The 13,835-nt window shown below is 42.0% G+C and overlaps 1 protein-coding gene across 1 annotated transcript in view; it reads right to left on the reverse strand.

The window, feature by feature from the left end:
• Window positions 1-13,835, reverse strand: part of NPSR1 (neuropeptide S receptor 1) — a 67,392-nt gene that overhangs the window by 10,870 nt on the left and 42,687 nt on the right. The window contains exons 4-8 of the mRNA XM_063123543.1: window positions 7,355-7,458; window positions 5,397-5,490; window positions 3,769-3,970; window positions 3,109-3,185; window positions 1,285-1,374 (exon numbers count right to left, since the gene is read on the reverse strand). Of these exons, the coding sequence (XP_062979613.1) occupies window positions 1,285-1,374; window positions 3,109-3,185; window positions 3,769-3,970; window positions 5,397-5,490; window positions 7,355-7,458 (567 nt within the window). The remainder of the gene's footprint in view (window positions 1-1,284; window positions 1,375-3,108; window positions 3,186-3,768; window positions 3,971-5,396; window positions 5,491-7,354; window positions 7,459-13,835) is intronic.

The raw sequence follows: 13,835 nt of genomic DNA on the forward strand, positions 1-13,835 counted from the left end.
GGATGATCATTCATTTGTGCAATCCCCTACCTGCATTCTGGAAGGTTATAGTCCAGGAACAGTTTTCGCATTTTACCTGCTGTTTGTGTAAACTGATCTGCAGTTGCTATGCTGAGAGATATAGAAAGCTGTTTGTGTCCAGCTTCCCAGTCTACAGTAATCATACTTTCCTGGTGGTGAATGATGTGGTTCACCTTCTGCCTCTCACAAATAATGGACTTTTCTTTTTTCTTTTACATAACAATCCTATCTTTTTAAACCACAGTTAGGAAACTGGGAATGAGTGTCAGAACTAGGCACTTTTCTCTCGTCTCCCCTCCTCCTCCTACATCTTTAGCTCTACAAAGTACAAACCAGATTAAATTAAACCACTGTTCTTTATTTTCATCTATAATGGGGAACTGTGGTTAATGTCAGTTTACTAACCAGGATCTTAAATCAAGATCAGACTGTTTTGGATTCTGGTTAGTAAATGCATGTTAAGCCCCTGTTTCAATCATACTGGTTAACTGTGGTTTAAGTGCCAAAGCTGGTTTGCAATGAGAGGAAGTCAGGAGAGGGGGGAGTGCCCTGACTTGATGCTCCTACCTGGCTTGATTAAACCATGGTTTATTAAGCCAGGAATGTTATGTCTGAACCAGGCTATTATCTGCTTCTGCCATAGCAGATATAATCTTTGAGAGATGGTCAGGATACAATAGTTTTTAATAATAAGACCTTGTGCATTGTTTGAAGAAACCTCATTCATTAGCAAGCGAAGATCATTTTGTGGTATGGTTAGGCTTGTATGGAAAAATATTTTAGAGTATTAGACTTAAATACACTTAAAACTTTTTTTGTTACAGTTATATTGGTTTTGCATGCTACATTGCAGCATCAGAATAAGGAAGCAAATTAGGTAAATTGCCATGAGACAAGTTGCTCTAAGGCACAGTCCCAAGAGTTGTACAACATTCTCTAGCACAGGAGCGTGGAATCTTTTTAAGCTTAAGAGTGTGGATTCTCTTAAGCTAATACGTCAGGAGCCATGAACCAGCAATGAGTGGGCCCACTCTCTCTCTGCCCCCCTTTCCCCTGTCATCCTCTTTCCCCTGCCATTCTCCTTTCTCTCACACTCTTTTTCTGACACCCCCTTTTAACTCTCTCCCTCGTCCCTCTTTCTTCCTGCTCAGTGGCTGCCAGGATTGCACCTTTGGCAAGCCGGGGAATGCTGGGAGTTGTTGGACTGTTTTTTGCCTAAACATGCACAGGATTGCACTGTAACTGGCATATCTGGTCACTTACCAAGGATTATTACCACACTGTACTTGATAGCCTTGATTTTTGCCTTTGATATGAGTCCTCGATGGGTATAGCTGACACAGAATTTGTCATCTGCAAAGAGAAGAAAAGCAAAACAATTACAGAGGCATAACTAGGGATGGGAAAATCTGTTAGTTTTGCTTTCTTCTGCATTTTAATTCTGTAAATCTCAAGTTATTTCTGCCCTCTATATGAAGAAATTTACAAATTTTGGAAAATTATTATCAGGAACGAACTGAAACAAAATCCTCACCCATCTGTATTAACAAAATTCAGTAGGTACAATTGTTCTCGGCATGGAGAGAACTATGTTGTACCTGTCTGCCATACGGCTGTTAAAAATGAGAAGTTTTCTGTCAGGAAAAAGAGGCACCAGCTTTAATTCAGTACCATGAACAGTCAGAGCTGGCCTGTTTCCCTGTAAATCTTGGCAAAAAATATTTTTGAGTATTATATATACACGGCAGTTGTGCTAATTTTGCTGAGCTCTAAGCAAAAAACATTTATTTTTTAAAAAAGGGAAAAGTTCTTCCTACACTTTTCCTGGACATATCCAGTGAGTTTTGTACATTGTACACTTCAACTGCCCTGTTTTCTTATTCTGGGTAAATGAATGCCTATGTTTTGCATTTTGAAGGGAAATTGGAGGTGCATATTTTTTTAAAAAATATTTCAACTTATGCATACAACACACACACAGAGTTTCTACAGTATACAATAAACAGAAAATGAATGATCAAAGCATGTTCTTATCCTAATTGCCATGGCATTATTCATCAAAAATACATATTCTCTGCTGAGGTACACCAATCTATCACCTTTGACTGAGACAGCTTTATACCAGAAAGAGAAAAACCTTGCTTCTAAATTTTCAAATACAGATTAATCAAATAAATTGTCAATATTAATATTAAAATGGAAATATGCAATAATTACTGCTATAACATTCCTTTCAGCATTTCTGAAGTGGAAATATGTACCATATTTCTTCGATTCTAAGACGCACTTTTCCCCCTAAATTAACAGCTCTAAAAATGGACTGCGTCTTAGAATCGATGGCGTCTTAGAATCGAAGCAATATGGTAAGAGGAAAAGAGGAAGCTCCTGCAGCAGCCTTGAGCCATGCGAGCGAGGAGCTGGTTGGGTAAGCGCCTGGTTTTTTGTTAGGCAAATTTATTCGTAAGTCCCATCGATTTCCATGGGACTTACTCGCGTGTCGTCGTCCCCTGGTGCAGAGACAAGTAAAGAGCGGGACTGGAGAGTTAAGTTTACTCTTTGTTTCAATGCCCCCCCTTCTTCCCGCGCAAATGGCAGTTTCTTCTCTCACAGAGGGAAAAAAGAAAAGGACACAACCATTAGAAGAAAGCGCGGAGGGGGGGAGGAGGTTGGCTGGGCGGTGAGGGAAGTAGTTCTTTGATTCTAAGATGCCCTTTTACCCCCAAATTAACATCTCTAAAAATGGGGTGCGCCTTAGAATCGATGGCGTCTTAGAATCGAAGAAATACGGTACTTGCAGTATCCTCAGCCTCACACCCAGAATTACGGCCTGTCCTGTTCTCCCCTCCCCCTGCCAACACACTATTATATCATACATTGCTAAATGGCTGTTTTCTGCTATTACTTCCAGGTAAAATGAATGAGATCCAACCTGGCAATCACATGTTTTATAGCATTTGGCAATTACGTTCTAATCTCATGCAGAATTGATTAACTGTGGGCATTTTAATTCTCTCTGTGATCATTGTATAAAGATCCCTTTAAGGCCATGAGCATTAATGCTTGGAAGTGTTCCTCCAAATTACGTACCAGAACAGTTGGATATAATCACAGCATGGGCTTTACTTTTAACCCAAATTGTCCGAATCACAATGAAGTAAATAACACTGCAAATGGGAAAAGAAACAGCAACAAGTTAGTGAGACTTCGGATGGCATGAACTCAAGAGCTGTAACTGTATTTCTCTGCCAGTTTGCCACTATTATGCATATTTTGGGTTGGGGCTAGACTTAGGGCTCATCTACACCAAGGATATTCCACTCTGAAAGCTGTATGAAAGCAGTATATAAAAGGCAGGATCTACACTACAGCTTTATAGCGGTATTGAAGTATACTGACAACTGTTTGGGCCCACTGACACATACCATATACTGCTTTCATAGTGCTGTTTCCTGCTTGGTGTGGCTCCTGCCTTTTATATACTGCTTTCATATGATCTGCACATTAATCGCAAAGAATGGAACAGGTCCAAGTGCTTCAGAATGCAGGCTGAACAAAATCCTCAAGCACTTGTCAAGCAGCTTTCCTTTTCATTTCAATGGAGGGGGACAATCTGCACACTTATATCTTTGCTCCTGCAGATCGGTTCCTTCCAACAAATTGAATGGGGACTCTCACATGGGTATGTGACCCACGCCCACATCTGAAATGGATAAGTGTGTGTGTGAATGATGAGCGTACGATTCTTACCTGATAATAATCAGAGGAATAAAATATACCAGAAAGGCAACTGTGGTCATGTAGGGGATCCAGTAAGAGTCATCCGGCCAAACGGCCCAACACTGCACTTCCCCATTGGGCAGTTTCCGCTTCCCGAATATGATGAGGGTTGGGATTGAAAACAGGAAGGAGAGGCCCCAGGCAACCACAATGAGAATTTTGGCCTGCCTTTCTGTTCAGGAAAGAAGAGCAAGGTCTTGTCAGCTTATTCCAAGGAATGGGGTAGGGGAGAGTGCGAGAGAAGGATTGTCACAGTGCAGAGGGACACTTTATGGAATAAGATTGACTTACTGTGTTCAATTTTAGAATTAAAAATAATTAGGGATTGTTTACCAAATATCTTATTGTCAAGGATAATTGAGAGGCTGTGTCAAACACTGCCGGCTCATTGTGCTTTCAGTGGGGGGGGGTGTTGTTGTTTTAGATTTTTGATAAAGAAAGATCAGGCACAACAGCTGAGATGTAATTCATCCCATCCCGTCCCATCCCAACCAAGAGCAAACGGAAGCTCAGTTACTACTAAAAGGAATGCAAAAACACACATTGGCTGGCTTTGTTTTGGTAGGAGAACAGTAGGTTTTTCTGGCAGAAGGCCCCTGGTTCAAACTCTGGAAATGACTGCTTTGCCCAGGCCTGTCCTGAATAGCTGAATTTCCTGAATAGCATTAATTCCACCTATGCACATTGCTTTTCTCCTACAGGATGGCTTCTACATGACATTGCAGCATGGGGTGGACTAGTTCGCTGAAGTGGCTGTTGTGCCTGCCGAAAGGAAGTACAACAGCGTCTTATTTGGAGGTATGAAAGAAGTTTCAATATAGGACTCTTTTAAGGGCAGTAGCTAGGTTTGTTCACAATTTGTGAGGAACGCAGAACCTTATACACCTGGCATTTACTACTACTAAATGTGTTTCAGCCATCTGTGAGAGTCTCCTGGTTTGCTGCATCAGCATCTCCTTCCTCTCTTACAGAGGAAGGTAGAGGTGAACTTGACTTAAAAGGATTTCAGGTAGCAGAGGTAAGCAAGAGCTCTGTCCGGGTCGGGCATCAGCATGTGGCATCCTCCGGACAAGCCTTGGAACAGAGTATTGTGCATGGCTGGTTGACTGGCACCCTGAGCAGGAACATTCCACCCTGCACCATTTTGTTGCAGGTCCCATCTGTCCTATGAATAATGTAATAGACATGAATGGAACTGCTGCTCCACTTAAAACGACATGATTGAACTAATTAAAACTTTGAATTCACCGCAGACGTTGCAGGATTTCCACAAGGGAAATTTGGATTCCTAATTGTTTTTTCTCACGATGGTAAAAGACATGGACGATCTTCAATATTGTCTGGAAGCCGAGTATCATTTGACATTAATGTAATAATTATTGTAAAAGGCCAAAGGCCAACACTGCTACTGCTTGAGAAATGGCAAGGGAGGCTGAAATGTACCCAAGAACAGGAATTCATAAAGGAGGGTGGTTCATTATTAATAGCAAAAAGATCATTTGCATGCACTGAAAAGTTATCTATTAAAACAGGGTTGTTCAGGGGGTTGAGGAGAAACTGTGGAAGCAATGCAGGAGGAGGGATCAAAAATCTCTTACCACCTTGAAAGAACTTCATGGGATACACGATGGCGTGATATCTGTCTATGCTCAGTGACACCAGAACGTAGGTCGAGGCATACAAGAGCACAACCTAGAGCAGAAAGAAAGAAGCCATTTTTTGTCACAGGGAGGGAATGTTCAATGGAGGCAGGTGGCTCTGATGTCAGAACCAGTCAGAACTCTAAAGGAGCTATACAAGATGCTTCTGTCCTTTAGACTTCTGACTGGTACTGACTGAAACCCAAATGGATTCACCTCCCCACTGACATGGGAGCCACTAGCCTCCACTGCCATGTCCACTCATGAGCCACATATGAATCACAGAATCATAGAATAGTAGAGTTGGAAGGTGCCTATAAGGCCATCGAGTCCAACCCCCTACTCAATGCAGGGATCCACCTTAAAGCATCCCAGACAGATGGTTGTCCAGCTGCCTCTTGTATGCCTCTAGTGTGGGAGAGCCCACAAACTCCCTAGGTAACTGATTCCATTGTCGTACTGCTCTAACAGTCAGGAAGTTTTTTCTGATGTTCAGATGGAATCTAACTTCCTGTAACTTCAGCCCATTATTCCATGTCCTGCACCCTGGGATGATCGAGAAGAGTTCCTGGCCCTCCTCTGTGTGACAACCTTTCAAGTATTTGAAGAGTGCTATCATGTCTCCCATCAGCCTTCTCTTCTCCAGGCTAAATATGCCCAGTTCTTTCAGTCTCTCCTCATAGGGCTTTGTTTCCAGACCCCTGATCATCCTTGTTGCCCTTCTCTGAACCCCTCCAGCTTGTCTACATCCCTCTTGGTGGTGCCCAGAACTGGATGCAGTACTCAAGATGAGGCCTAACCAGTGCCAAATAGAGGGGAACCAGTACCTCATGCAATTTGGAAGCTATGCCTCTATTAGTGCAGCCCAAACTAGCATTTTCCTGTCTTTGTTAGGATTACCAAAGCAATGTAATACTTGTCATATTAGTCACAGCCTTCCACAATCTGGTAGCCTTCAGATGTTTTGGACCAGAACTCCCATACTACCTGACCATTCACCATCCAGATTGGGGCTGAGGGTTTCAGTCCAAAACATCTGGAGGATACCAGGTTGGGGAAGGCTGCATTAGCATGGCATTGCTTAGAAGAGTTCGATCCATAGAACAACATAGATTATCCCGATGGAGCAGTGACTCTTTGCTAGCATTGCAGCCAGGTATGTTGATGTAAACATTGACATCTGGAGTGCAAGAATGAAGAGAACAGTTTTGGATAGAGAGTCAGTTCTGTACAGAGGAGACTGACTGAAATCCCTGCTCATCTAGAAAGCTCACTGGGTACCATTGGGCCAGCCTCTGTTTATCAGCCTAACCTCACAGGATTGTTGTGAAGTTAAAATGGAATAACCCTCATGCCCAATGCCCTAAGTTCCTTGAAGAAAGAGTGGTATGCCAATGTAAATTATCCATTAAATCCATGTACTCTGATTTAAGGAGTTTACATTGCCCAAGATCTACCTTCAGGAAAAAATATTATGAAGTTGCTTATGTTTAATATGTATCCTGCAGATGGGAGTTATATGCTTTTCTTTTCTCAATGCACATTTCTGAACAAATATAACTAGTGCAAGGCAGATCAATCAATGAACATAAAATCAACCGGTAGAGCTTAACCTTGCTGCATTGTGTGTTTCCATTCTGAAAAACTAAATAATGTAATGATGTAATGCTTCATGCATGCTTTTTTATGTGCTGCACTCTTTCTACTTCCTAACACCCCACCCCTGACAGGCAGGGATTTAGATTTTTCACAACAGGCAGGCTCTTAGTTAATTAATATCCATCAATTTATTGAAGGGAACCAAACACAGGTTTTAGCCAATTACATACACAAAAGTTATACACAGAGTATAAAAGTGTGTTAAAGAATAGATAAAATGTTATAAAATCAAGATACTCAGAAAGACATTCTCATACCTGCAAATAGCGAACAATTCGACAGACAAGATCAGGGGCCATGAAATCTCCAGTGAAGCGCCAAATTATATCCGTCATAATATTTATAAGGCCTGTAAAGCAATCTATTAAAAATATAAAAAGACAGCATTACAGAGGAACACAAATATGTGATTGCTAAAATGCTGTCGGAGACACCAATCTATTTCTTCATTATGTGCTCCCATCCCGCCCCGCCCCACAAGCATGGTGAGCAGGTGGGAGAGGCTGCCACAGGCCTCTGATATCAGAAGTGCTGAAATTATAGAGAGATGAGAGGGCTGCTATCCCAAATAGCGATTGTTTCAGAAGGCTACAGAATAGGGTCACTCCTTAGGCACTGCTGAAAAAGAGGACACAGATTTGCATAACATTTATATAGGCAAACATATATGCAACTATAGATATAATAGCTACAGAAATAGATTACGTACCTGGGAAAAGCAGTAACAGGTGACTTGTGTGCCTGCTCAGGCCTTAGCTAGACCTACTGTAAAGTCCGGGGGAGAGGAGGGGAGACCTCGCGTTGTGAATAACGCGAGATCTCACCCCCATTTACATGTAAGGTGCAACAACCGCAAGAAGAGAGGCGTCACGCCGACCATTTTTTTATTTTCAAAGGGCCAGCAGCACACGAGCCCTCAAGTGACTCAAGGTAAGTTTTTTTTTAAAAAAATTGACTTCCCCGCTCCCCACCCCCCACCCTAGCCCCGATGGGTGCAGCACTCCTGACAGGCTCAGGCCAAGAAGTCTCCAACTACAGGAGACCTGTAGGCACCTCTCACACCACCAAAGAAGCCACATCAGGCTCTTCAGTAAAGGTGGTCCTTGAAGCACTCACCCAAGGTTGGGGCTCCTGATTAAATTACCTCACCCATGGAATCATAGAAGAAGGCTGAGGAAACCACCCAACTCCAAAGAGTGCCAGCCCCAAAAGGTGCAGGTGGCTTTTCACTAGAAAGCTCACAACTGAGAGCCCAAAGACTCCTCAGGAGTAAAGGGCAAGTCATGAGCAAGGCCTTCCACAGGAGTAGGACCTCTTCCAGAATACCTCTGATGACTTGCAGCTGAGCCTTGGTGGGGCTCAGGGAATTCAGGCTTAAAAGCCTCAGTCTCAGACCAGAGACTTGCTGGAACAGCATAGGTCTTATGCACTGCATAGCCTGCCACCTCCCTCCAACTGCGTACTCATGGCATAGTGGGCACTGATGTGGTGCAGTCTGTTCCACTCCATAAGCTCTTTAAGCTGTGACCAAGGCGTGATGCATGCCAAGTGGGAGTTCCATATATTGTTGGAAGAGCAACTCTTCACCCACCCAACCCCAATACTGCATTTATTTATTTATTTATTTATTTATTTATTTATTTCTATACCGCCCAATAGCCGGAGCTCTCTGGGTGGTTGCAATCTAGTTTCTTGAGTTTCAGAAAGTGGTTTGCCATACATCATGAAAGACTGCTGGTGATAGTCATACTGCCTCACTGGATGTACATTAGAGTATTCATTCAGAGAAATTGCCTCCTGGTACTGTTTCCACTTCAGAAGGCAGATTGGAAAACCATGTGTCTGGATGTTCCCCCTACTTCTTTTTTAAAGATTCCCTTAATATGGAAAGGTAATATGCTAGAATATTTTCTTCCTAACATACTAGCTTTCCCCAGGTATGGAGGAGGTACAAATAGGAGAGAGGAGTCTGGCAAAGAAGACATCACAACCTGCTCCATCTGGACTGCCTATGTATTTTGATGTTACTTGTAAGCTGCCTTGGAAGATTTTGTATCCTGAAAGGCTAGATATAATAAATGATTGCAATTGTGATTGGATCCTCCAGTGTTTGTGGAGTTTTATACTGAAAGGCAGGTGCAGAGTTGGGGACTGGCTTGGTAGAATGAAATCAAGGGGAGAGGATATTAAACTCTTTCCCCCATATTATTTTCCTAATTAAAACAACTGTCCTTCCCTCAAAAGTTGCTAGCCTCATGTTGGAGGAAAAAATAGGCACTTGTATTGTGATTTTTAAAAAAAAGGTGGGGGGAGGAGTATCTATAATGAAATACACACTTAATACTGTGCCATAGAGATGCATTTATGTACGGACCTACTTAATCGGCTAAGTTCCAACAATCACCATAGTAACTCCATTAAGTTAGTGGTGTTACATATTATATAGGGCATTGGCAGTTACTACAAGAACTTAGCTTTAATTTTAAACCTCTGAAGCAGCCAGCTCATTCCAAATGGAAGTTATTTTTATCCTCTCACAAAAAGCGAGTTCAGCGACAAAGTCCTCAGTTCACAACGTAGTGAAGACAAAAATTCTGCTTAGAACGACAGCCCGTCCTGTGCACTCTTTCTGTTTTACAGCAGGGCTTTGTATACTCTCTTAAAACCTATCTAGATTTCCTTCCTTAAAATGTAACATTTTCCCCTGATAGTTTGAAAACACCAATTCCTCAAGCTTTGGGTGTGCATGTGGCTTTTGTTGTAAGATCAATGTTCTGATTTATTTATTTTGGTTATGGCCCAGTCCATATTCTTACCAGGCTGCTGATCCCTTTCATATTTCATTTATTTCATTTCATTCGGATATTTATAAGCAGCCCTTCATCAAAACTGATCTGGGTGGTGAATAATAAATATGTAATAAAAACAATGATAAAACAACATTCAAAGTCAGTAAAAGTATAGCCAGTCAGACATACCAACTTAAACTGTCCAGACAAACAGAGAAGCTTTGACCCAGCACTGAAATAATGGCAAGGTTAGCACTGGCCACATCTCTGGTGAGGTAGTCCACAAGCATCAGCAGAGATGGCTGTTTCCCTAGTTGTCATACAAGTAGGTGGTACCTTGAGAAAAAGGGAGCAGTGAAGGACCTTGGAGCAAATCAGCTATGTCATCCAAGCTGCTCTGACCTCACCTGAAACTAGTTTGGAGCTCATTTATCTCCTCCACCCCCACTAGTTGCATCAAGCTTAGTCCTCAGGTAAAACTCTTGCGAAGATCCTTGCTCCAAATCCCATGAATCCATCTAGGGCGATAACTTGGTGTTCCCATTTTTGATACATTAACAGCATATAACCACAAGACCTTCCATTCCAGCATGTCTCTGGCTTCACTTCTAATTGAAATCCAATGGAACCTTGCAGGAGGATTCCAGAAACACGGAGCTAATAAGATTTGATGTTCCCAACACATTCAACAGCAACAAAAGAATTCATTATGCAAGTTATTTCAGTGCACCGTGAGTGATGCTTTGTTCCTTACAGTCACTTTACCCTAAGGTAAAGGGAGCTGCATGATCCTTTCTCAGAAGCCTCCCTAGGAGCTAAGTAAGGCATTTGCCATCATGCTGTTCCTTTTTTTCCAGCTTGCTGTTACAAAATCAGAGTTGCCTAGCAAGGACCATTTTTATATTCCATTGGCTATTTTTATTTTTAAGGCATTAAACACATTTATGATATCTCCAGGGATATGTTTAAGAATACAGCTGCTCTCTGACTAAATATAATTATGTTCAGGATAGTCATTTGCTGACATGTTATTTTTTATATAGCATACTCAGCAGAAGAAGGCATCGCGTATCTCAAGACTAAATCCTGGGGATCTGATAAATTAAACTGTAACAAACCCAACTCCTATTTTGCCTTGTCCAATAAGGGGGACTGTGTTTGACTTGGGAATAGGAGAATGAAATTATACGAAGAGGGATTCACAGGCCAGGATAGGTAAGGAGATTGAGAGAGAACACCTAGCTACTTTAAGTGTGTTCAAGTCTGTTGAGTCCAGGGGCGTGAAGTAGGAATCTGGTTCCACACAAACTTAAGAGATTAGTTTGTTTTAGGGTTCCTTCCTTGCAGACTGCTCCAGGTAGACTTTGGCCTTTGCCTTGCCAGTCTAATATAAATCCTGGGATGGACGATCTGTGCTTAATCCTGGTCATTCAGAAATCCTTGCCTGGCTCAAGGAATGGGCCTATCACAAATACTGCAAAGTCTCCAAGGCCAGATGGATTACATCCCAGGATGCTGAAGGAGCTTGCAGGCATTAATGCAGAGATGCTGTCTGTAATCTTTGAGAATTCTTGGAGCACGGATGCAGTGCTGAAAGGCTGGAGACAGGCAGATGTCTCTATCTTCAAAGGAGGAGCTGGATCCAAGAAAGAGAGACTTTTCCGCATGATGCTGATACAAGGCAAAAGTCTAGAAGTGTTATTAAGTTGTTGGTCTGTGAGCATCTAGAAATGACTGCATTGATAACAAGGCGCCAGCATGGGTTTATGAAAAGTATGTAATGCCAAACCAACCTTATCTCATCCTTCCCCCCACTTTTTTTTTTTTTTTTTTTTTTTTGATAGTGTATATTCCTGTTTTAGGAAAGCATTTGACTAGGGCCTTAGCTAGATGGGGCGAAATCCCAGGGTGATCCCTGGGATTGTCCCTGTGTGTCCACATGACGCACAGGGGATCCCGAGGTCAGGGAGGGATGATCCCTCCCTTGCCCCGGGATCTAGCCCTATCCTTTAGCTCGGTTTTTCCATGGTCTTGGGCTGTGGCCGGGCACCGCCATTTGTCCCGGCTCCTTGCGGTTCCTTGCAAGGAGCCGGGCCCCACACATGGGGCACAATGCTCCTCAGGAGCTCTGCGCCAATCAGTTGTGTAGTGGGGGAAATAATTATTTTTTATGGTTTAATCTTTTTATTATTTCCAAACACCAATAAATAAAAGACATTACAAAGCAAAAAACAAAGCAAAAACGAACAAACAAAAACCACAAAAATAAAATGTTCTTCTAATATTCTCCCCGGCAAAAACATGTAACAATGTTGTTATCAAAAATAATTATTTTTAAAAAAGTACTTACCTTTTGCGCATGAGCGCTCATGCACTCTGGTCTCTTTAAAAATAAAAAATGGGTTCCTTTCGGTAATTTACTTTACTTTCCCTTTTGTTCTTAACTCAGAGAAAAGAGATTGTCTCATATATCACTGACTTTCAAAGTTGTATTTCATGATAAATTGTTGTTGTCAGTGGTGAATGCCGACGGACTTTGCATCTTGAAACTTCACAGAGATCAAGATCTTCAAAACGAACATGGAAGATGATTCCCAAGCACTGCACGCTCCCAGCTTTGCTTCGCAGTTTTTTTGTCAGCAAATAATTGTCCGACAAAATAAACCTCACGTAAGACAGCCAGCAAGCTGTGTTTGTTTGGTTTCCCTGCTATTCCCTTTGATCTAGAGAATTTTGCTCGGCTGAGAAGTCCTTCTAGCCGTCAATCAGGTCATTTTGTCTCCCCGTTTGGCATGAAGCTTCACGGAGCTTCAGCCCACCATTGCTTCTTCACCAGAAGCTGCTCCAGAATTTCCCCCAAAATAGTAGGTCTAGCTAAGGCCTAGGTCTCCCATGTTATCTTTGTTGACAAGATCGTAAAATATAGGATGGACAGCTCATTGGACACCCATGCCAGAGTGTCCATTAATGGTTCTGCATCAACCTGGAAGGAGGTCTTGAGTGGAGTGTCATAAAGCTCTGTTCAATTTTTCTGTAAATGACTTGGATGAGGATGAAGAGAGGATGCTTATCAAAATTGCAGGTGACATGAAACTAGAGAGGAGAGCTTATACCATGGTAGATAGAATCAAAATTCCAAAGGATCTTGACAGGCTGGAACATTGTACTAAATCCAGCAAAATGAAATTCAACAGAAGTAAATGTGAAGTCCTACATTTAGATTAAAAAAAATTCAAAATCAGAAGTACAGAATTGGGTGACCAGCAATACACATGAAAATGATCTAGGGGTGCAATTCTATGCATGTTTAGCCAGAAAAAAGACCTGCAACTCCCGGCATTCCCCAGCCAGCCATACCCATTTCACTTTGGATCTAACTTTCAACTCAGAAATCCGAATTGTGACTATCACTAAAAAAAAACAAATGGCTATTGCCTTTTACCCATGGATGGAATTGGCATCACAGGCATACTACTGCTTTAGGAGGGGATAATGCCTGCCAAATTCCAAACAAATAGGTGCAAGTGTGTTTGTACTGCATGCCTTTACACATTGACATTTTTAATTTTAATAAAGTGAGCTGCCAATAATGTTTTTAGTTCTTGGCAGAACTGAATGAAATTTTCAGGGAAATTTGCTTGTTCCCTCTTTGGGAACAAGCCCGACATATTTCAGATGAATAGGAGAAGGAACTTGAGTGCAAGTGCAGCCTTTATAGTTTGGGAATTTCCAAAGAAGGATGCATTTATTGCCCTATGTTTTTATAGACAATTCTTGAAAATGACATACAACAGAGAGGTGGCCCTAGTTAAGAAATCTGAAAATTTTTAAAAGGATAGGTGCAGTTTTGTTGTTTTTGGAAGGGGAGTGTTCAAATTTTGGGAAAGGATCAACTCCCGCCATGGGTTTTCTGGTGTGTGTGGGGGGGTGCAATTTGTGTGGAAATGGC

This window comes from Elgaria multicarinata, chromosome 1, assembly GCF_023053635.1.
Source record: "Elgaria multicarinata webbii isolate HBS135686 ecotype San Diego chromosome 1, rElgMul1.1.pri, whole genome shotgun sequence".
Classification (NCBI taxonomy): domain Eukaryota; kingdom Metazoa; phylum Chordata; class Lepidosauria; order Squamata; family Anguidae; genus Elgaria; species Elgaria multicarinata.